Source organism: Canis lupus, chromosome 12 (assembly GCF_011100685.1).
Source record: "Canis lupus familiaris isolate Mischka breed German Shepherd chromosome 12, alternate assembly UU_Cfam_GSD_1.0, whole genome shotgun sequence".
NCBI classification, from domain to species: Eukaryota; Metazoa; Chordata; class Mammalia; order Carnivora; family Canidae; genus Canis; species Canis lupus.
The window spans coordinates 32,571,656-32,595,595 of NC_049233.1; the positions used below are offsets into that span (position 1 = coordinate 32,571,656).

A 23,940-nucleotide genomic window follows, 5' to 3' on the forward strand; every position below is an offset into this window, starting at 1 on the left:
TACCTACCTGGCTTTCATGGCCTGTCACCCACACAAACACCTGAAACATCACATCATAGGTTTTTTTTGTATTGAAGAGGGTAGGAGTTTAAATTCACAATATATGTAGGGTACCTGGGTGGCTCTAATCAATTAAGCATTCTACTCTTGATTTTGGCTCAGGTCATGATCTCAGGGTTGTGAGATTAAACCCCACATCCAGCTCAGCACTGAGCATGGAGCTTGCTTGGGATTTCCCAGCTCCCCCACCCCTCTCCTACCCCACTTGTGTTGTTTCTTGCTCTAAAAAACAAACAAAACAAAACAAAAAAACCCCCACACATTATATGTTTAATATCATTTTTCAAATATTCCATATTAACTGCAGTCTCTCAGTTACCATGTTATAGACCCCCCCCCGCCCCCTAAAATTCATGTTGACCCTAACCACCAATGTGATGGTATTGGGATACTGGGCCTTTATGGAGGTAATTAAGGTTAAATGATGTCCTAAAGATAAGGTAAGGCTCTAATCCAACAGGATTGGTGTTCTTATAAGAGGAAGAAGAGACACTAGACAGCTCGCTCTCTCCCTGCTAGCACAGAGTAAAGGCCATGTGAGAAGACAGTGAAAAAGCAGCCATCTACACACCAAGTAAACTCAGCAGAAACCAAATTTGCTGACACCCTGATCATGGTCTTTTAGCCTCCAGAACTCCAGAACTGTGAGAAAATAAGTGTTCACTGTGTAAGCTACCCAGTCTGTGCTATTTTATTATGGCAGCCCAAGTAGACTGATACAGATTTGGGGTGTGTGTGTGTGTGTGTGTGTGTGTGTGTGTTTAAAGATTTCATTTATTTATTCATGAGAGGCACAGAGAGAGGCAGAGACACAGGCAGAGGGAGAAGCAGGCTCCCCACAGGGAGCCCAATTTGGGACTCAATCCCAGGACTCTGGATCATGACTTGAGCCAAAGGCAGATGCTCAACCACTGAGCCACCCAGGCGCCCCAACTGGTACAGATTTTGGTACCATAAAGTGTATTGCTACTGTAACAAATACCTAAAGATGAGGCTATCTCTTTGAAACTCAGTAATAGGCAGAGGCTGGAAGAGTTTTAGTGCATATGAGAAAAAGCCTAGGCTGCTTTGAAGGTGACTTTAAAAAGGGAAAGGAGAAAGAGAGGGGAGGGGAGGGGAGGGGAGGAAGGTCAGTCCCAAATGGAGTCACTTGTGCTAAAGCCACCAAGATTTAATACATAATTGCAACTTCAGCCTCTCCCAAGAGTAGAATTTTAAACCAATCAGTCTGGAATTTCCGAGTCTGCCTGATAAAACCCTGTCTTGCCTGAAACAATACCCTCTTTGAACTTCCTTATCCCACCTCGTCTACCTATAAAAATCTTCCATTTCGCATAACTCCTCAGAGCTCCCTTCTATTTGCTAGATTGGATGCTGCCCAAACTCACAAACTGCTGAATAAAACCAACTGGATCTTCAAATTTACTCACTTTATATTTTAACAAATATTTTATATTTTAACAAAGAGACTGATAAAAACATGGATGTTAAAGGCAAGAGGGAGGACTCAAAAAGAATTACAGAGAAAGCCTCTGTTGTCTTAGAGAAGATATAGAATAGAGCATTAGTAGAAATATGGATACTAAAGGTCATTGTCGTGAAATCTGAGCTAGAAATGAAGAACATGTTATTGGAAATTAAAAGAAAGAAGATAACTCGTTAAACAGTGGCAAGGACTTTGGCTAAACTGTTTTGTAGTTCTGTGGAAAGCAGAACTTTTAAGAGATGAAATTGGGTATTTAGTTGAGGATTCTAAGCAAAGTGTTAAAGCTGAGGAGGATTCTTAGCAAAGTGTTGAAGGAGTAGATTGGTTTCTCATTATTGTTTACAGTAAAATGTGAGAGGAGACAGGTAAGGTAAAGGAACTGCTATGCAAAAAAGAACTAATGCATCCATACTGAAAAAAAAAAAAAAAATGATTGAAGCCTGTGCTAAGAATGTGGCTGAACAACCATTTGATGACGAGAGGGGTATGGGTGGCAACGATGGGTTTAATCAACAGTTTCAGCCTACACAGGAATAGTGGTAGGATGATACTAGCAGGGACACTGCCAATTTAAAATATAGGGAACAGAGATGGAACAAAATAAGGTAGCCTATGGGATTCTACAGGACAAGACAGAATTATTTAGTTGAGAACATGCTTTATCCCTCACAAAAACGTACCTAAAAGCAATTCAGTTATCAATAGGGCTGCCATTCCCACCACAGGCCCAGGTGGCAAGGCTGCTTCCTCCTCAGTTTCCTCAATTGCAGCCACCAGGAAACTGTTACAAAGGGTCAAGGGAGCAGGACCTATGCTGAGAACCAAGAGGGCAGGGCCACTACTTAGGGCCATGGTGGTGACTCTACCACCTACCCCTTAGTAGGTCTATAGAGCAGATCATCCAACCAAAGATGATTATTCTTGAGTCTTAAGATCTAATATAATTTGCCTTGTTAGCTTTGACTTGTTTAGAACCCATTGCCCCTTTTTTCTTTCCAATTTCTCCCTTTTAGAACAGAAATGTCTATCCTGTGCCTGCCCTACTATTCTATCTTTGAGGCACATAACTTGTCTGGTTTCACAACTTCACTGCTAAAGAAGAATTCTGACTCAGGATGAATCATATTTCAGGTCTCATCCATATTTGATTTAGGTGATATTTAGATGAAACTTTGGACTCAGAACTGATGCTCAGTTCAGACTCTGAGGGCTGCTGAGATGGGATGAATGTATTTTGCACATAAGAAGGACATGAATTTTGCAAGGCCAGAGAACAGAATGTTATGGACTGAACTTGTCCCCACAAAATTCCTATGTTGAAGGCCTAACCTCTAATGTGATGGCATCTAGATATAAGGCCTTTAGAAAAGTAACCAGTTCAATGAGGTCATAATGTTGGGACCCTAGTCCAAGGGGATTGAGTCTCTTTAGGAAAAGGAAGAGACAACAGAGAGCATTTTTTCTCCTAGTGAGAGCACACAGGAAAGATCATGTAGGATACAGTAAAAAGGCAGCTGTCCATGGGCCAGGACAAGAGCTCTCACCAGGAACCATACTTGCCAACATTCTGATCATGGACTTCTAGCCTCTAGAACTATGAGAAAATAAATATATGTCACTTACAGCACTCTGAAAAGACTAATACACTATACATGCTATTTATCTTTTTTTCTCTATTTAGTCTGCTGATCAATTTTCACTCTTCAAATTTCAATTCAAATATTATTCCCTATTAGGGAATTAGGTCTTCCCTGATTTCAAGGCAAGAATAGGAATTTGCTACTCTATCATCAAAACTTAGTATTTATCTCTTTTGAGAACACCTAATTATAGCTCAAGTTATATATTTATGTCTCTCCCCACTGTTAACCTTGAGGAAAGACACAATGGCCCTCCATCTTTATCCCCAAGCCCTTGCCCACTACCCTAACAAAGTGCTCCAAAAATGTTAGCTACATGACTTAGTTAAACCTCAACCACATTTTTGCCATAAAATTATCTATTGTTTTAAAAGAAAAACATACATAATTTAACAAAAACTAGAAGTAGGTTACCTTCAGGAAAATTTTAAGAAATTTAGTCAATCACTTAATTTAAATGTATAATATACCTCATTCAAATATGGTAATGAGAAGAACATTATCCTGGGTAACCAAAACATAATTAGTCTTTTATTCACAAATTTCAGGCTTGTGAAATATAGCAGTCCCCTCTATCAGTGCCCTCAGCTGATGATGTCAAATATCAGTGAGAAAATAGAGGCCAATCAGAGAAGAATTCTTTTATTTGCACACAAAACCTAAGAAACCACCTGCACCTCTTTTCGTTTTTATTGCTCATATAACAATGGAGGAAATATCTTTCCACTTAAATCAAAGCCTTCCACTGAATTAATGCTTTCTAAGGCCATTTCTTCTCACCTATTATCCGCCTGAGAGGCAACATTATCAATTCAATTACAAAAGGACCATAGTACTGAAAAAGGCAAGAGGTGGCACAGGGAAAAATACTTCAGCTTATCCTTTACATTTTACAAAAGAAAAAATTAATTTTCTCTTTGGAGCTAGATATAGCTTTGGAAGAGCAAAGACTAAACTCTGACTTTCCTGACGCCTGATTTGGTGTCTTACTCATCTCTTCCTGACTGCCTATAAAACTTACCATGAAATAAACTGAGCTCCTGATACTTCCCCACCAAACCTCCTCCTTCAGATTTGCCTGAGTTGATAACAACTTCACCCTTTCTGTGCAGCAAAAAATTTGGCTTTGCCCAAAAAAAGGTGTGAATTTTACCCATGGTTCTGGCAAGTATTCAATGTCTTTGTTTAGGGCAGGAGCTAGCAACATCTTAAATGGTTAGCCAGAAAGACTGACCACGTGACTTAGGGTAAGGACTTTGAGACACATGGGATCCATTGACCTGGAGGCTGAGATAACTATGTGGGCGATCAATCAATCAGACTTGCCTAAATAACAGAGTCTTAATAAAAACTCTGTCTTAAGGCTCATGTGAATTTCCCTGGTTGGCAATACTCCACATATACAGCTATATATCAATGCCAGAAAAGTAACATATCTTGAAGACAATAGAAGTTTCATATTTAGAATCTTCCCAGACTCTACCTTATGTGTCTCTTCTTTTAGTTGATTTTAACCTGTATTTGCTTATAATAAATGATAACAATGAATATAATAGCTTTTAAAAATTTCTGTGAATCCTAGAGAATTATCAAACCTGAGACTGTTTTAAGAAACTCCCAAAGTTGCAGTTGGTGTCAAAAGTGAGAGAAGTGTTCCTAAGACTTCACAATATATCCTCAATTTCTCCTTCTCTCACACCACACCTATGCATCCTATCAGAGTATCATGCTGGCTCTTTCTCCAAAAGATAGGCAGAATCAAATCACTACTGCTATCATTATGCACTGCCTCAGTTATTGCAACAGCTTCCTCACAGATCTCATATTTCTACCCTTACCCCTATAAAGTCAAACTGTAAAACGCCATCTAGGAATCTTGTTAAAATATCAGATTAAGTTGCTCAAAGACAAAAATTCCTCTGAGAGTTTCCCATCTTTCTCTCACAATAAATGTCAAAATCCTAACAATGGCCTATGATATCCTACGAAATTTGGCAGCTCTAGTTACCTCTGACCATATCTTCAGCTACTCTAGCCTTTACCCACTCTACTCCAGCCCACTAAGTTTCCTCATTGTCTTAAATATGCCAGATACTCTCAAGTCTCAGGGCTTTTCATCTGTTGTTTTATCAGTCTGGAATGCTCTTCACCCCACATATATTCATGGCTCCCTCACTTCCTTCAAATATCTTCTCAAATATTCCCTTATCAGTGCTTTCCCTAACATTTCACAACTTTAACACAACTCATTTTTTTATTCTCTTTCCCTGCCCCTCTAAACTTCTCTTGAATGCTCCACGAAGAGGAGTTATCTTTTCTGTTAACTGCTGTTTCACTAGGCTCTTGTACAGTATCTGGAACTAACTAGTATATAATAATATTTGGAAAAATAAGTGAACGTTATATTGTTCAAAATGGCTGATGAAACTGTTGCTTATTATTTGTGTATTTGCAAGGAAACATTTTCTTAACTTTTAGTATACTGCTTCTAAATAAATAAATGTCATCTAGAGAATGTTAAAGTTGTATCAGAACTGTGTAAAATGTAACTCTAAATGGGGCCTGAGGGTAATATGCCATGAAAAGACCAAGTAAATTTACAAATATACTTTCGGATACCTTTGGGAGATACCCTGACTGCTAATTAAGAAGTGTGGTTTACTAATGGTTCTTAGTCACATTCTAAATGAGGAGTTGGCAAACTACTGATTGTTTGTAAGCAGTTTTATTAGAACTCTGCCATGTCCTTCTGTTCGCATTGTGTCCATGACTGCTATAAAGCTACAAAAGAGGTGAGTAGTTTCCACAAAGACCATATGGACCTCTAACTTAAAATACTTACTAATAACTACTCTTAAAGAAAAGTTTACTAAATTCTGTTCTAGATAATTTAGTTTTCTAAATGAGAGACTTTCATATTAACAAAGAAAATTCACATAACTTGCTTTCTTAAGAGGCCAAAAGAGACTTAGGAAAAAAAAATCAATAGCTAAAATAAATAGAAAAACTACTTAAAAAAAAACCTGTCCGTTCAATAAGTACTCTTTTTTCATGACACATCAAGGCAGACAAAAGGTACTGGAAATATGCCTTGAGTATAAAACATTTGTATTCTAAGAACTCCTAGAACTACAAAAGGTTACTGACCAATTTTATTCCCACCACAAAATGTATTCAATGACATTTTTTATTTACTGAAATTTCTGAGAGCAAATTATACAAAGGACCTTTTAAAAGCTTATTAACACCTCACTTTATTTCCTAACATTTAAAAAAAAAAGAATCAAAACCTATTTTAACAAAGAGAAATGTCTTCCATTAACAAGGACAAATGTTTTCCAAAGAGAAAATTTTAAATGTATAAAAACATGCAAAATTTTATTGAAATTAGTATAAAACCTTAAGGAAGAAGATTTAAGAAAGGAACTCATACACAAAGATTAATTCAAAGATTTAAATTTATTTTTATTTTTATTTATTTATGATAGAGAGAGAGGCACAGACACAGGCAGAGGGAGAAGCAGGCTCCATGCTGGAAGCCCGAGACAGGACTCGATCCCAGGACTCCAGGATTGTGCCCTGGGCCAAAGGCAGGCGTGAAACTGCTGAGCCACCCAGGGATCCCTAATTCAAAGATTTAAAGACTGATGCATCAACTCCTGAAAAGATGCAGAGATAGGATTTCATTTAAGAACTGTTCATAAAAATGGAAAACCTAGAAACATCATAAATGTTCAAGTAATCATCACTACAAGATTAAATTGTTGTATCCTAAAAGGAGAATGCAATACAGTCAAAATTGATGAATCTACATTTACTATCCAAAGAGATGCCTACAGTATGTCAGCAAGTAGATTATCAAGAATTCATAAAATAAAACCATTAAAATTATAACATGGATGGTATATGTATGTGGGGGGGGGAGAGCACCCTGAATGTATCTGAGCACATAAAAAATGTCTTAATAGAAAAATATACACAAAAAAGGTTAGTGGTTAGTCGTAACATAAACAGTAGTTTATTCTTTTTCTTACACTTTTTTTCCCTACAGTTTTCTGAATGAGCCTTTATTATTATTATGCTATTTCCATTTTCAGGGGGAAAAAAATCAAGACTTACCCAACTAAAAGAAGCAGTGCACAAATTAAAGCAAATCCCAAGGTATACTTGAATGCCGTTTTAATTTGCTGGAAGTCAAGGGGAAAAAGTATACCATTTACTAAACCTTTAATATATAAAATACTCTTAAAAAATTAAAATGTAAAATATCCTTGCTACAGTGTAACAGTACTTTCACATCAAATACACATTTATATTCAACTATGTACAATTTCCTTGTTGAAAAATAATCTTGAAATTTAAGGAAAAACAATGTATACGTCACATCATAAGTATCTTTGCAAACCACACTAGATTTTAAAATCTTTTCAATGGTTAGACTTATGGAAATCAGTACTGAAAACTGTAATCAGTTCAACATAATCATTAGTAAAATTATAAGAATATTTAATAAAATATTCCCCAAAACAGGAAGCAAACAGAAACTACAATACCTCTCCCTTAATTCATTAAAATGGGTTAAAATAATAATTATAATATTTAATATGCATGTATGTGTGTATATATCTCTATATTTATATATAACATATATCAATTATATTTATATAAAATGAAAATACATAGAACATATATATAAATATATAACACATTTATTATTATCTTTGTCCAAAGACAAAGAAAAACACAAAGCTGGATATTCTAAATATGGAAAGAAAAGTTAATCTCAGAGAAAAGGTTAAATCAGTAAAACAAATAAACAAACATTATTCATCTCTCAGCCTAAGGAATTCTCTAAAAATCACCTTTAAAATTTAAATTCATGCTTCATTTGACGAATTCTTCACAAAGGAGTTAAGACAATCTTTACGAAAAATCTTAAAGTAAAGGTTGAGGAGGATCTTAAGTTCAACCAAAAGGTTGGGGAAGATGAACTTCAGAAGAAGTGAAAAGAGAAAGCTGGCATCTCATTCCATTTTTTTTAAAGATTTATTTATTTATTCATGAGAGACACAGATAGAGGATGCAGAAACACAGGCAGAGGGAAAAGCAGGCTTCCCACAGGGAGCCCCATGAGGGACTCCATCCTGGATCCTGTGAGCCGAAGGCAGACGCTCAACCACTGAGCCCCCAGGCGTCCCTCATTCATTCCATTTTTAACATTAAATTCCTAACCAGCCACTTTAACTTACATATATGTTGGGTTTACAAATACAGAGTTACAGAAGTATCTGCAAAGAATTAATTTTGACTTTCTATATAAATATTTAAACATCTTATTTTTTTCTCTAACAAATTGTACTGATTGCCACTTGGAATCACTTCAAACATTGTACTCGCTCCTGATCTTAATGCGAATACTTTAAGGTTTTAATAAACATGATTAGGCATAATGCTGGCTTTTAAGTGAAAGTTATATGTATTTTTTGTATTTAAATACAAAACATAAAAAGGTATAAAACAAATTCCTGTAATGCAATTAAAAAAATTCCTTTTATGTTGCCTTTTTTCCCTTAAATCAGAAAAAAAGGTCCAATTTTAGCAAATTATCTTTCAACATGATTTCTTCTTTGACCTATTAAATGACTATATATTAATAGATACGCTGTCTAAACCACCCATGCAATCTAGAGACAGGCCCAACTCAGTTGTACTATATTCATATATTTTTAAGATACCTCTGAATTCAATTTGCTAATATTTCAGTTAAGATTCGTATACCAGCACTTAGGTGATGTTGGTCTGAAGTTTTGGATATATATATATGTATGTTATATTTATCAGGTTTTTATATCAATGTTATCCTGGATTAGTAAAAATAGTCTACAAGTGTTCCTGCTGACAGGGGTCAGCAGACTGTCCTGTTGGCCACATGTAGCCTATCTCCTATTTTACTGGATCACATCAAGCTTATTAAGTATTATCTCTGGCTACTTCCACAGTACAACAGCAGAGGTAAGTAGCTGCGATAAACCATATGGCCCACAAAGCCCAAAATGTTTATTGCCTGATTTTTAGAGAAAAAGTCCACCAACCCCTGCTCTGGAACTGCTGTCTAAACAATTGTCACAAGTCACATGTGGCTCCTGAGCTTTTGAAAAATGGCTAGTTCAAGCTGAGATGTGCTGCAGTGTTAAGATACATTTTAAATCTCAAAGGCTTAGTGTGAAAGAAGAAATTTAATGTTTCATTAAGAATGCGTTTTGACTATTTAAAATGGTAATACTTGGAACCTATTACATTAAATACAATGTATCATTAAAAATAATTTCAACTGCTCCTTTTTACTTATTTCAATGTGGCTACTAGAAAATTTAAAATTTCCCATCTGGCTCACATTGTATTTCCATTAGACAACACTGCTCCAGAATAAATTCAGTCATGTCATTCTTTGAGAAAGGAAATAATCTTTCCTCCTCCCTGAACATAAAATAAACATACTTACAGTGCATTTACCGGTATCATCATCATCCTTCTCTTCATAGTAGAAGTAGACAAAAGGGATCCAGAAGAACACACAGAACAGTATGACAGAATATAAGGCTGTGGAAAGACATAAGCTGAGTTCTACCGAATACACATAAACTTAATAACTGTGATATATATACTTGTGTGTGTACATATTAACATACAAATGTAACTTACCAAATTCACACTACATAACAAAGTCACTTCCCCATCTGATCCCTATACCCATAACTGTTTATATGTAATATCCCAATCAGCCTTTTCTGATCCCTGTCCCAAGAAATCAATAGCATTATTAGATCATAATTTAAGTTAACCATGGGGCAATTTTCAGCAGTAATGATAATAACTGTGCCTATAACAAGTGTAGCAGCTAACACCTGAGCTAGCTTCAGATTGTGGGGTCAAGCCTCACAAGGGGCTCTGTGCTCAGCATGAAGTCTGCTTGTCTCCCCTCTCACTCTGCTCCCTCCCCTGCTCACACACATGTACTTACCTTCTCTCTCTGTCTCTAAAATAAATAAAGGAATAAAATATTTTAAAAAATAAAGGAATGTTAACTTTTATATTCCTTCCAACTGAAAATCAAGTTGACACAATATTTTCCAGTCAAATTAAAAAAAATAGCTATAATCAATACTGTCCTTTTGATACAAATAATTTCCCCAATCGAAGTTTAAAATATGTAGTGTTATAAAACTGATTTTATACAAATCAGTAAGGGTCAGCCACAGAAGAAGGCCCTCCTGAAAGTATACAAGTGAACTATCTCAAGTGTCTTGCATTAATCCTTCCTTCCTTCCTACCTTCCTCTCTCTCTTCCTTCCTTCCTCTCGCTTTTCCTCTCTCTCTCTCTGTCTCTCTCTCTCTCTTTCTTTCTTTTTAAAGTAGGCTCCATGCCCAATGTGAAGCCCAATGCAGAGTTTGAATTCAGGACCCCCCTCAGATCAGGACCTGAGCTGAGATCCAGTCGGATGCAGACTGAGCCACCCAAGTACCCCCTGCATTAACTCTTTCATAACAAGAATGTTCTTAGCAACATTATTCACAGTAGTCAAAAACTGGAAATGACCCAAACATCCATCAACATGTGAACAGATAAACAATATATAGATTGCTTGCTTATATAATTGACTAGTATACAGCAATAAAAAAGAAGCAACCATGGATACATGAGATGAGGATGAATTTCACAAACCTTATGCTGAATAAAATAAGCCTAAACACAGGAGTACATTTTCTATGACTGAACTTAGGAAAGCTTTAAAACTGGCGTAACTAATTTATTGCAAGTCAAAAAAGTGGTTGGGGCAGCTACTGACTGTAAAGAGACATGAAGATATATGGCAACAGGAATATTCAGAAAAAGGCAGTTACTAGCAATCCATGCCTGGGGGAAGGAAGTGGGGAACAGAAACAATCTGAAAAGACCATAATAACCCCTCAGCAGTCTGTGACTCAAAATAGGTATAGAACAACTGCTCTAAATCTTTGTTTTGCTAACACCACATGCTAAATAAATGATCTTCTGTGAAGCTAACTGTTCTTTCCTCAGTGTCCTTCATAAAGATCTCTTCCTTTAACCCATAAGTGTTAATCTATAAAGAAAAATAATTAACATTTTTGTGTTTCAGATCAGTTCTAATGTCCAGTTGGGTTTATATATCTGTAAATGAAAAAAAAAAAAAAAAGTTGCTGCTACCACTATTATGAAACAGAGAAACTGCTTCTGTTACAGTTCTATTTCAAATTGATAGCTATTTTCAAAGGAAAATTATTCTTAACTCCAACAGTGATGACACTCTCATATCCTGACATCTTTATAAAGTATGCTTTTATTTGTAAATGTTTTTGTTAAAAGACTGCTACTAGCAAAGAAAAGATAAACAGACTCTTTGGTTTAGTCCCACAAACAAAGAAAACATATTAAGAACAAATTCTAAAACTTCATGTGCACAGAAGTTGGCAAAAAAAATAAACTCATAAAACAAGTCCTTTTTTTAAAACATCTTAGCAAGAACAAGCAAAAACAAGTGAACAGACAGCCATCAACCCTTAAAAGGAAATGGACAAAAACTGTGGCAAAGAATATGATGATCGTTATCTTTTCATATACATGAAGCAAATAACCTACCCCTTTTAAAAACTGGGTATCATTAAATTATAACTCACATGAAAATTAACTTGAATAAATTAAGCTTTTGGATTTTTAGACATTTTTTATTCCTCCCAACTACTGATGAAAACACTAAGACAAAGAATAACTTAGTCAATATTGTGATAGTATAATTAATCATTACAAAGCTTTTTGTTTCAGAAGGCCAAAGTATAAAGATATTCTGGGAATTCTAAAAGCCTTCTAAAATTATCCCATTTACCCAGCTGGAGAAATCTGGGGTCAAGACTGCTAGCTACATATCCCATTTTCATCTCAGCTGGCATTCTCCTTTCTGTCCTTCCCCTTCCTTCCTACTTCCTGCCTAAAATGGACACATGATAGCTTACCCTCTAACCACCATTTTGGACTCTCGTAACCTTAAGATGGAAATCATGCATTAAGGATGGAAAAGAGAAGGAAAAAAACAAACACATGTTTAGGATCCTCATGCCATAATGCTGCCATCTGAACCATGGATGGCCCATTTCTAGACTTATTTTAAGTGAGATTTAAAACCACAATCCATTAAGTCATCTACTTCCAGTCTGTTAACAGCTGCCTAAGTGTAATTGCTGAAGCAGAATCTGATACAAGAAATGGGGGAACCCAAACATTCACTCCTGAACTATGGTGGTCCTGCCTGTGAGCCATGAGTGTAATAGATCTCAATTAACTTTAACCATTGAACATGGTAGCATCATGAAGTGCCACAGAATCCCCTGGGTTCAAGATACAGTTCTTGTCTTTACTAGGTAGCAGCAACTCTATTTCCCTTTATAGCCAGGATCAATCACTCCAAACTACACGGTAACTATTATTGCCTGTTTATGCAACAGAATAAGGAGACCAAATGGTCAGGTGGAAATAATACCTCTAATTCAACAAAGCTATTATTGCATCCTTGCTGGAAGTACTCTCATATGGCTATTAAAAATTCTAACTAGCAGAACTCAGCTACAAGAAACAAGTTTTGTGGCTAGTTCATTAGGAATTATTGTACAAACTGCCATGCTCACTTCTATCCCTTAGTTATCAAACATAGGTCTAGATTATGGGACAAAGAGACCATGTAATGCTCACTGGTCCACAGCATTCCCTAAATGAAAAAAATAAATTAACACTTCAAAGTTCATTTTATGAAGCTTGTAGGGTCTTCATACACAAACCTGGTAAGAATAGTAAGATAAAGGAAAATTATATACCAGTCTACCTGAGTCAATTTTTTAAAAAGAACCAAATAAGAAAACAGCAAATCAAATCCAGCAAGAGATTTAAAAACCAAAAAAGCCATCATCACGACTAGTCAAGGTTTATCTTAGGAATGCAAAGTTGACTGAAGAATAATCTATCCATGTAATACGTTACTTGAAAGAATTATTAAAAAACAAAACAACAACAAAAAACTCCGTATGATACTCTGGTAAAGGGTATTCAATTAAAAAAATATCTAATTAGTATGTTCCAGGCATCATTCTAGGGTTCGTGGATATGGCAAAATCAAAGCTCAGAAGTCCCTACTCTCCTAAGAATTCAGTGGGGGGAAAATATTTAGAATCACTGTGCAAACTACTCAGAGTACATAAAAAAAGTTTCTTAAATAAGAAAAATACAAACAACCCAACTAAAAAAGGTAACTAAAGCAGAAAATTGAAAAAGTCAATAAATATTTTAAGAACATGCAATTTCATTTTCAAATAAGAGAAATGCAGATTAAGGAACTATCAATTCACACTTCCCAGACTGGCAAAAACTAAAAATGCATAGCAATACCAAAGTCTGGCATACAGAACACCCAAAATTAATGTAATATTTGTGTCAGCCATATTTTAAAAAGTACACTATGGTTTTTAAAATTACAGCTAAAAAAAATAAAAAATAAAAAAAAAAATAAAAAAAAATAAAATAAAATTACAGCTACAATCTTGATGTCCCACATAATCCAAATAATATTAGTCTTGTCGGCAGGATTTTACAGCAATATTTTAATGTCAGGATAAAGTTTCCTTGCTATTCCAAGGGCTCAGATAATGCATGAACAGTTTCAAATGTTCTTTTTCTCTCCTTCATTTTAGAGGTAGTATATACTTATTTGGGAAATTCTGTAAGATACAAAAATATACACAAAATTAAAATTATAGATAATTCAACTATCTAAATGCCACCTAATTTAAACTTTGGGATATCTTCTTCTAGTCACTAATTGTATACACAGTGTTTTTATTTTTATTTGCTATGTAACTCATTGGGCTAGGTGCCAAAAAACTACAGCCTACGGGCCAAATCTGGCCTACCACTTGCTTTTGTAAATAAAGTTCTACTGGAACACACAACAAAAACAAAAATAAGAACAAAAACACCAAGTTTAGGGACACCTGGGTGGCTCAGTGGTTGAGTGTCCGGCCTTTGGCTCAGAGCATGATCCTGGAGTCCTGGGATCGAGTAGTCCCACATTGGGCTCCTGGCAGGAAGCCTGCTTCTCTCTCTAGGTCTCTGCCCCTCTCTCTGTGTCTCTCATAAATAAAATTAAAAAAAAAAAATCTTTAAAAAAATACCAAGTTTAGGATACAGAGCAACTGGAATGTTTTTATCTTTTCAATGGGATTTGTATAAACACTTAGAAAAATAATTTGTCGTTATTTAGAATGTTGAAGATGCATGTAACTTATGGTCTATCAACTCTATGTATGTATGCATTTTGCATTTAGGCAACAAGAAACGTGTACAAACATGTTCAACACACAATTTTTAATAGCAAACAATCCAAATGTCCAGACTGATTAACACGTGTTATATTCATAGACAATAAAAATAAGCTATACTTCATGCACGAATACGAAAGAATCTCAGAAACATATGGCTGAGAGAAAACAAGCAACTTTATATGAAATTTCATATAAAGTAAAAAAAATGTAAAACTAAAGATACACCTTGGTAGAACTTTAAAGGTAAATCAAGGGTTTAACAGAGACTAAATTATAATAGTGGTTACTTCTAAGGGAGTTGGAGAAGAGGTGGCATCATGGAAAGGCACACAAGGGGCTTCAAACTTCATACTTTGCATGCTTAATAGATATATTGCAAGTATAAAAGCATTATATGTTGAATAAACATCAAAACTGTCAATACTTATAAGACTGCTATATAGTTAGCTTCTAAAATGGCTCCTGATGATCCCCACACCCTTGTGCAATCCCCTTCCCTTGAGTGTGGGGTAGATCACTGACTCACTGCTGATGAAAAGAATGTGACAAAGTGGTGGAATGTCACTCCTAGGATTAGTACTAAGAGATTCTGACTTCCATCTTGCTCGCTCTCAGAAACCTCAGCTGCCATGTTGTCAACCGTCCCATGAAAAAGTCCCTGTGGTAAGAAACTGATGCTGCTGGCAACAGGTAGTTAAGATCTGAAGCCAGCCCCTACCCACGTGAGGGAGATTGGGAGCCAACTCTCCCCTAATGGATGATTGTAGTCCCAAAATACACAACTGCAGCCTTGTGAGGAGAAACCCAGAGCTGAGGACCTATATCAGCTACATATAGATTCTTGACCCAGAAAAACTATGAGATAATGTTTGTTTTAAACTGCTAAATTTGGGGATAATTTGGTATACCACAATAGGTAACTATTATCACTGCTCATAGTACCTCACTAATTCAAACATTAAAGGGCATGATCTGACCGTGTATACAATTAGAGTACAAAATTGTTTACAGGCTTTAACTTAGAATATGTAGTCTGAAGAACAGTCATTTCCCTTATGGATTTTTTTGGTTTCCTCTAATCTTTCCACGTGGAAACAAATTCTTAGGTTACTGAATCTCATGAAGTCACTATCTAGAGAATTTCTTGAGCAAATATAATTAGAAACCATTTAGAAAACTCCCCCAGTGATTAAGAATACAGTCTTTTAAAAAGGGAGAGGGAAAGCAGGAGATAGGATACAACTATCTCATCAAGAAGAACTCTGCAGAACTGAAAAGGTCCCCCAAATTAGTCCCAGTCTATCTTATCTAGAAAAGCAATTAAATATATTAGAGATGTTTCCAAAACAAGAAAGAATCAAAAAGACATAAACATGATGAGATGCTAGGTCAATTCTTTCATATTAATTTTCTCATATCATTGCACTGAGTTTACTACCCTTGTTTTAATTCAGCTAATCTGAACTAAAACAATAGCAGTTATCAGCTATTTAGCACTAATCACACATCTCACACTCCTAATACCATGAAGTAGATACTACTTTATCACCATTTCACAAGTGGAAAAGTCATAAAGAAGTTAAGTGACTTCAAGGTCTCATGGTACTCTTCTCAAATTAGACAGTAGGAAGTTGTAAACCTTAAGTTCAAAACGCATAATATAGACTCCAGGTACAATTTTTCAGCAAGTAACCAATAGGACATACGGAAAAACTTACTAAAAATTCTCTTAGGTACTCTAAAAGGCATGGCATAGAAACAGGAGTCTGAAAGTGTCTTCGTCCATCTTATTCCTCCTTAGTTCCATAATTTACCTTACCCAAATATGTATACACCTATTTTCACTGCAGAAATGCTGGAGAGCAAAAAGTAAGAACTTATTAAACATCTTAATAATCTGGGATTCTTTGAAGAAGAGTACTCATACAATGGCAAACAATGCAGTAAATGCTTTTTTTAAAAAATGCAAGTATACATATACTAGATCCTCAAAGCAGCGGTATTTGAAATAACCAAAAACTGAACCTAACTGACCATAAATTTTAGAATGGACAAACAAGCCATGGGATGTTAATACAATAGAATATTTACAACAATGACATTCAATGAGGTACTGTTACCTGCAACAATACAGATAAATCACAAATAAAATGTTGACCACTAAACCAGAAGAGAAAAAATACCTACTGTATGATTCAATTTATATCAACACACACACACACACACAAAAGCGATAGCCCAAGAATCAGTATCAAGAAAATAAAGTGTCTCTAGGATAAAGTGATACAACTACAGAAGGGCTGAACACAACAGTCTGGAATAATTCCTGCTTATGGTTTGAGCTCTCTCCTTTTCTACAACCCCTGTATATACTGAAAATCAAAACAGAAAGCTAGAAAAACTATTAAGTAAAATGAAAATTCACTTAAAGTGGACAGTGAAAGAATTAAGACTAAAACTTTCAAGAATGGTTAGAGAAAACATTAGAATAAACATTTACAATAAAGTACATTAAATAGAATGTAAAAAATTTAAAGATGAAAATAAATTTGAAATATAAAAATAGGACTCAGATAAAAGGCTAAACATAATACATAAGAAATAAAATCCTGAATAGGCTCAAACATAGGATTAAAACGGAACTGAGAATAAAAAAGACAAGAGTAGTTTTTTAAAGGAAAATATCAAAGAGGTTTAAAGACATAAATGAAGAAACAAAAACATTTAAAAAGGAAAAAAAAGACTGAATCCTTAATGTCTCTGGGAGGAGTACAACATCCTTGGATGAAGGGATCTCCTTCTAGGTATAGGGTCCCTATGAGTATCAGACAAAAGGGCAGAAAAACAATTTTACTCTTTCATCGTTCAGTAAGATCCAAGAACCTGTATTTCCCATGCAGTCAGTGTGAGGTAATTAAGGACTGTTAATAATAATCATTTTAGCAGCTGGGGAAGAACCAGTAGGTAGAAGCAGCAGTTGGCCTGACTTCTACAAATTTTCCAGAAACACACACACACACACACACACACACACACACACACACACACACAAAAGTTCAATTAATATAACAGAAGGATCTCAAAAATGTGTTTTCCCGACCCTGATTTGCAGGGATTAGAGAGTACCCAAAACAAGAAAACTATTTTCATAATAATATCAAAATGTTGTTAGCCTTTCCACCAGCAGTTATGTTTGTCACCATCAAGCACTCACTAGTGGGGAGCACTTTTATTCAGGAAACTTCCTTTTGAAGTAGTAATGATTCTATTAGATGTCTACTTTTAATACACATTTTAAAAAATTTCTGTGAGAAAGGAAGTACTCATGAATCACACTTGTGAGACGCACTGTGCTATTTTACTTATGAGCTACACTAGTCACTTTCCTTCAAAGAACACCATTTTTTACTTGAAAGAACTGACAGACCAGCAGTAATTATCTACCCTTGAGTATTAGAGGGACTTTTCCAAAAATGAATAAAGTGACCCTTTACTTCAAAGAAAAAAAATGACCGTATTTGCTGCCAATGATAAAACCTAAGCTTTCAAAAGAAAATTAGGATTTTTGGAAAACTTGAATCCACCACCCTGAATCTTACTTCTTCCCTATAGATAAACATGTTTCTGACAAGAGCAGTGTTGACACTAACAGAAGAGAGAATTCATTAATGGAAATCAGAATCTCTCTGGATGGACTCTAGCATTCTGTATTATTTAAAAGGTCCCAGATGATATTTGGAGCTGCCCTGAGGGTTCAGTGCTGCTAAGCATTCTCACAGGAAACATCCCAAGGACTATTTATTATAAGGCAGCTCACTTAATGCTACCAAGCTCCAGCTTAGGAAATAAAATCCACTTTAGGCTATGCCACTCACTAACAAGGCGATCTTTATTATCTCTAAATATCAATTTCTCCATCTGTAAAACATAAAATATATTCCCCAAAAAATGACACTCATGAAAATTAAGTAAAATGTTGAAGGTGAAAGTCTTCTACAGTTTTTGGCAAGGTTAGACAATGAAAACGTGTTGATGTTAGGAGAGATTGGATGAACTATAAGGGGATGTATAAAAATGGTGCTTTCAATTATCTGGAGTCTGTTTTGTTCTCAGCATCCAGGAGGAGATAGCTAACAGGCAGTTAGATAATATCTAACATTTCTAGAAAAACACCTGGGCTTGAAGATAGTAACTATTTCAGAAGCTATATATCCTTTTAGGCTCCTGACTATAGGTCACCTTTCTAAGACAAAGTTAAAGGCCTATTATCCACAGTTAAAGTGGATATGACTGTCATCTTTATAACAACCACCATTAATATTATTGAATTAAATCTTGCTTTGAATCCATAGTCATCGAGAAGTTTTCTATCATTATTTGGCTTCTTATGCAAAGTCCTTCCTTATATGAGTATCTCAACCATCCTATCCCAAGGTAGTTATATTTCTAACAACTCAACTTCTGCAGAAAATCAAACCCTAATACCTAAGTCATCTACTGTTTGTAATGATTAACTTATCTCCTATGCATTTAATATACTAGAGACATACTATTCTTAGGAGAATTGAAAAAAAATACTCACTAAAATCATTTTGGTAGACTTAATTCTCTACATGAAACAAGTGGAAGGGCTGCATAAATTAATATTTCTGTTTATAAGTCTTTGTAACCTTGGTTACAATGGATTAATCCAACAGCCTCTAGGTTCAATGATAAGATATGGCTCATGGACCTGGACTGCACCAAGATAAAAGCTACCTTATCTTGTCACATGTTCTACAGCACAAATACTCTTTAATGTCACATAGGAGAGAGGCTCACTTCCCGTAAAATTGTTTTTGAAGTGATTTATATCCTCCCAAAATTTGTATTGAAAAGCAACATTATGTGTAATATAGCACCATTTCAAAAGTTTTAAGAAGTCAAATTTATATTTTAAAATATAAATATAATGTATTCATCAGAAATAATGAATTCTACATTAAAATATAGTAATTATCTACCCTTGAGCATTAGAGGGACTTTTCCAAAAATGAATAAAGTGACCCTTTAATTCAAAGAAAAAAAATGACAGTATTTGCTGTCAATGATAAAACCTAAGCTTTCAAAAGAAAATTAGGATTTTTGGAAAACTTGAATCCACCACCCTGAATCTTATTTATGTGTAATATAGCACCACTTCAAAGGTTTTAACTTAAGAAGTCAAATTTATATTTTAAAATATAAATATAATGTATTCATCAGAAATAATGAATTCTACATTAAAATACCACAAAACATTTCTAAAATATACACCAAAGGGATATAATTTCATGGGTTCTGTAGATTTCAGATCAAGAGATAAGGCAGAGTCAGAGCAGCTAAATGAAAATTCAATGAAACCCTTGAAAAAATTATCCCATGAAAAGAAATTCTATAAGCTGTTTTTTCAGTTTTCAATTTAGTGTCCTACTGAAATCTTATTCAACATCTTGATCAACTGCTGAAAAAAAAATCACATCCCTTTCTTAATTCAGTACTTAGACATTTTTTTTAGATTTATTTATTTTATTTTTACTTTAGGGAGAGAGAGCATGTGTGTGTGCATGCCCATGTGCCCGTAAGCAGGGGGGAAGTGGGGAGAGGGAGAGAGAGAATCCAAGCAGGCTCCCTGCTGAGAGCGGAGCCTCACATGACTGGATCCCAGGACCCTGAGATCATAACCTGAGCCAAAACCAAGAGTCTAATACTTAACTGAGTCACCAAGCCGCCCCAGCACCTACACACTTTTATAAAAACACAAGTTGTATGTGTATATTTAAAGAGAAAAACTGGGAAACTAATTATAAAGCTTTAATAATTGAACACTGGGGAAGGAAGAGAGAGGGAAGGCCCAATCAATCAGAATCCCTTAAAGTGGCTCTGTAATCAGAATCCCTTAAACTGGCTCTGTACAGTACAATAAAGCTGATGTTACAAACTCCCTGGAATGCCCTCTACTAGTGTCAATACTTAGAAAAAATGTCTAGAAAACTGAGATTTTTAAAATCAAGACTGCATACTGGTAATATAGACAAAGGAAGAGACTTGGGATTTAAAGTAACTTGACTGGGGATCCCTGGGTGGCGCAGCGGTTTAGCGCCTGCCTTTGGCCCAGGGCGCGATCCTGGAGACCCAGGATCGAGTCCCACATCGTGCTCTCGGTGCATGGAGCCTGCTTCTCCCTCTGCCTGTGTCTCTGCCTGTGTGTATGTGTGTGTGTGTGTGTGTGTGTGTGTGTGTGTGTGACTATCATAAATAAATAAAAATAAAAATAAAATAAAATAAAATAAAATAAAAAAGTATTTGACTGAAACTCCAAAAAGACATATTACAAGTGAACCTAAATAAAGCAAAATAGGTGAAAAGTTTCTGGATTATGAGAATGAATACTGTATTACTTACTCCTGGTGTTGAAGCAGTAATCACAAATGTGATATCAAAATTAAATGTTTATACATAGCTTAATTCTATATCTTGGTTAGCAGCCCAGAAAGGAAATGAAACTCAAATACTTACTATAGTAACCATATAACACAGTGTCCTCGATCTGTCTGCTGACATTAGCATTGGCCCAGTCCTATAATAAAAAGGAAATAACAGCAATATTAACAAAACATCCATTTGTTTAACAGTTATGATTAAGTTTTAATATGACTGAATTTCACTTATAAATGTATCTACAACCCAACCAAGTATGATCAGTGCCTTCAATAACTGAGAAACAGATACATAGACACACACACTTCAATAGGTAAATACTGAGATAAGATGGCAATACAGTACTAGGGAAACACATAAGCAGATGCACCTAACTTGGCCTGAAGATCAGAGATGGCTTCCTAAAATGACTCGAAACTGAACAATGAAGGAAGAAAGGTTATACTCAGAGAAAAGGAGAAAAAACAATAGGAAGGATAGAAAAGAGAAGGAACGTATAGGAAAGTCTGAGAAAACTGCAAGAAGATATGTATAGATTTATTAGAGCTTTTGGAAAAGTAAGAAAAAGCAGGTGGAACAACCCAAGGAAGGACACAGGTTTAAGGAAGTTATGAGTCATGCTAGGTATTTTGGACTCTGTCCTAAGGGCACCAGAAAATTGTGATGAGTTTTTATACAGAGAGTGAAATATGATTTGTATTTTAGAAAGATATTTGAGTACACTACATATAAATATTTTTAATACAATATATTTTTTAAAAATACCTGAGTCAATCTAAAACTCCTCTGCACTCATCCCACACAAGAATTCATTAGATTAGTAATTTAAATGTAGTAATTTAACTACAAATATAATTCATATTAATAAAAATATAAAAAATATAATTCAAATTAATCTTTTCAAATAAAAAAAATCTGTACACTAATGAATCAGAACTGAGGTATAAATGGCAAGTCTTTTTACCAAATGTCCTATGCTTAAGCATATGAAAAATTAAACCTGGAGAGTCCAAGTGACTACTACTATTAAATAAGAAGGCTTAAATTAGTATACAGATCATTTCTTTTCTATAAACACTTTAAGAGCTCAAGGCAATATCAACATCCCACTACACTGGCACTGAAGGAAGGATAGCAACATTTAAATCTCAAATAATTAGGTTTTCCTTTTTTTCATCTATACACACCTCTAGCAATGAACATCTATGAATTTCTTACTGACAAATTCCTCAAAGAACAAAATTGTGGAATATCCAAATTTAGCACTATAAGCAAAACCTTGACAAAGAACAATAAAAATTGTATTTTTCCAATAGCAATAAAGACTATAAGAAACTTAATAGGCTAAATAAAAATTTTATGTTAACTACATAAAGAAAACTAACTTATAGAATATTAAAAATCTAAATAAATGGAAAGAAACATGCACCTACATGAAAAGACTATAAACACCAAATCCCTAAAAATTAATCTATAAAAACTATATATACTGTCAATCCAAATCCTAATATACTAGGAAGTAGAGTAATTTTGACATGCTGATTATAAAAATCATCTGAAAAACATATAGGCAAGAGCTAAGAAATTTTTTGAAAAAGACCAACAATGAGGAATTTACCCAATTACTAGATTTTATTAATAAAACATGAACATCTACTACCTTTTATTTACCTAAGTCGCAAAATTTAAAATACATTATTAATGGCAAACTTGGAGGAAAAGTCATCTCCTACATAGTAAGAAAAATAGTCTATGATACAGACATTCTTTTTTGGAATCTATCCTAAAAAGAGTCACACAAATCAGCACAGATATCAGTACACACCTAAGTTTTAAAGATAAGTAGTAGTACTATGTAATTAATGACCTCAAGAGGTCTTACTGGGTTGCATGACAAGCTACCAAAAGGGGGCCTCCTCTTCCCATTCAGTAGAAGAGCTGCACCCCATCTCTATTACAGTACTACAGGGCCCCGAAGACTCTAGGTGCTCAGCAACTGGAATGTCCAATGTTCATGTCACAGACAGCTTGTATCTAAATAAGTTCACAATACTTGGCACCGAAGTCTCTAGTGTTTACCTATCTGCAAGGCCACTCTTCTTGCCTTAGAAGAAGGGAGAACAAAAAAAGATAGCGGTACCTCTGCTGAAGCACCTGCACTTTGGGAAAGCTCACCTTTTTACAGAATGTCAAGTATATTAGAACCTGTGCACTTGTGGACCCTTATCCTTATAAATTCCAGCCTACACCAAATAATGTTTATTGATTTTTCACTCAAGACCTCCTTATCCAACAATATGCAGTACAGTATTGTTAAAAAAAAATCAAAAACAGTAAGAATTAGAAACAATCTAAATGCCTGAGGAAAAACTGTAAGACATTAAAAACAATGAAATCTGTCTAACCTGGTATATATAAATATCGAGGTACTTTTGAGTGGGGGGAGGTACACAGAATGAATTCCAACTAATAGTTTTAACACATGCAATCTTTGTCTAAAAAATGAAATACCACACATATACCAAAAAAATGGAACAGTGCTTTTACCACATGGGAATTGCAAAGCACTGGGAATAATTCTGTGCAATGATTGGAAATTTTTTTCATCAATGATTCAAGTATCCAAATGGATATGCACATAATCAAAACTTTAATTCCTAACAGTTTTAGTTACTGTTTATACACAAAATGGAATTTTAAAAAGATTTTTAAATCTTGAAGATCTTGGATAATTCACCTATCCTTATACAAACTCCCTTCCAATTTCCAAAATAATCCCACAAAGTATTAATGAACCCACTGAGAATACTTAAAAGTTAAACTTTAAAATTAACTAAGACCCCAATCCCAGAAAAAAGTTGAAAGAAGAAAGTATGTAGGTAATTTAAAGCCAAAGATACACTGACATTT

At 34.9% G+C, this 23,940-nt stretch overlaps 1 protein-coding gene across 2 annotated transcripts in view; it reads right to left on the reverse strand.

Annotated features, from left to right (window-relative positions):
- LMBRD1 (LMBR1 domain containing 1) overlaps positions 1–23,940 on the reverse strand; it is a 109,793-nt gene that overhangs the window by 73,637 nt on the left and 12,216 nt on the right. For both annotated transcript variants that reach the window (XM_038554443.1, XM_038554444.1), the window contains exons 3-5: positions 21,109–21,169; positions 9,689–9,786; positions 7,306–7,373 (exon numbers count right to left, since the gene is read on the reverse strand). In XM_038554443.1, coding sequence (XP_038410371.1) covers positions 7,306–7,373; positions 9,689–9,786; positions 21,109–21,169 — 227 coding nt within the window. The remainder of the gene's footprint in view (positions 1–7,305; positions 7,374–9,688; positions 9,787–21,108; positions 21,170–23,940) is intronic.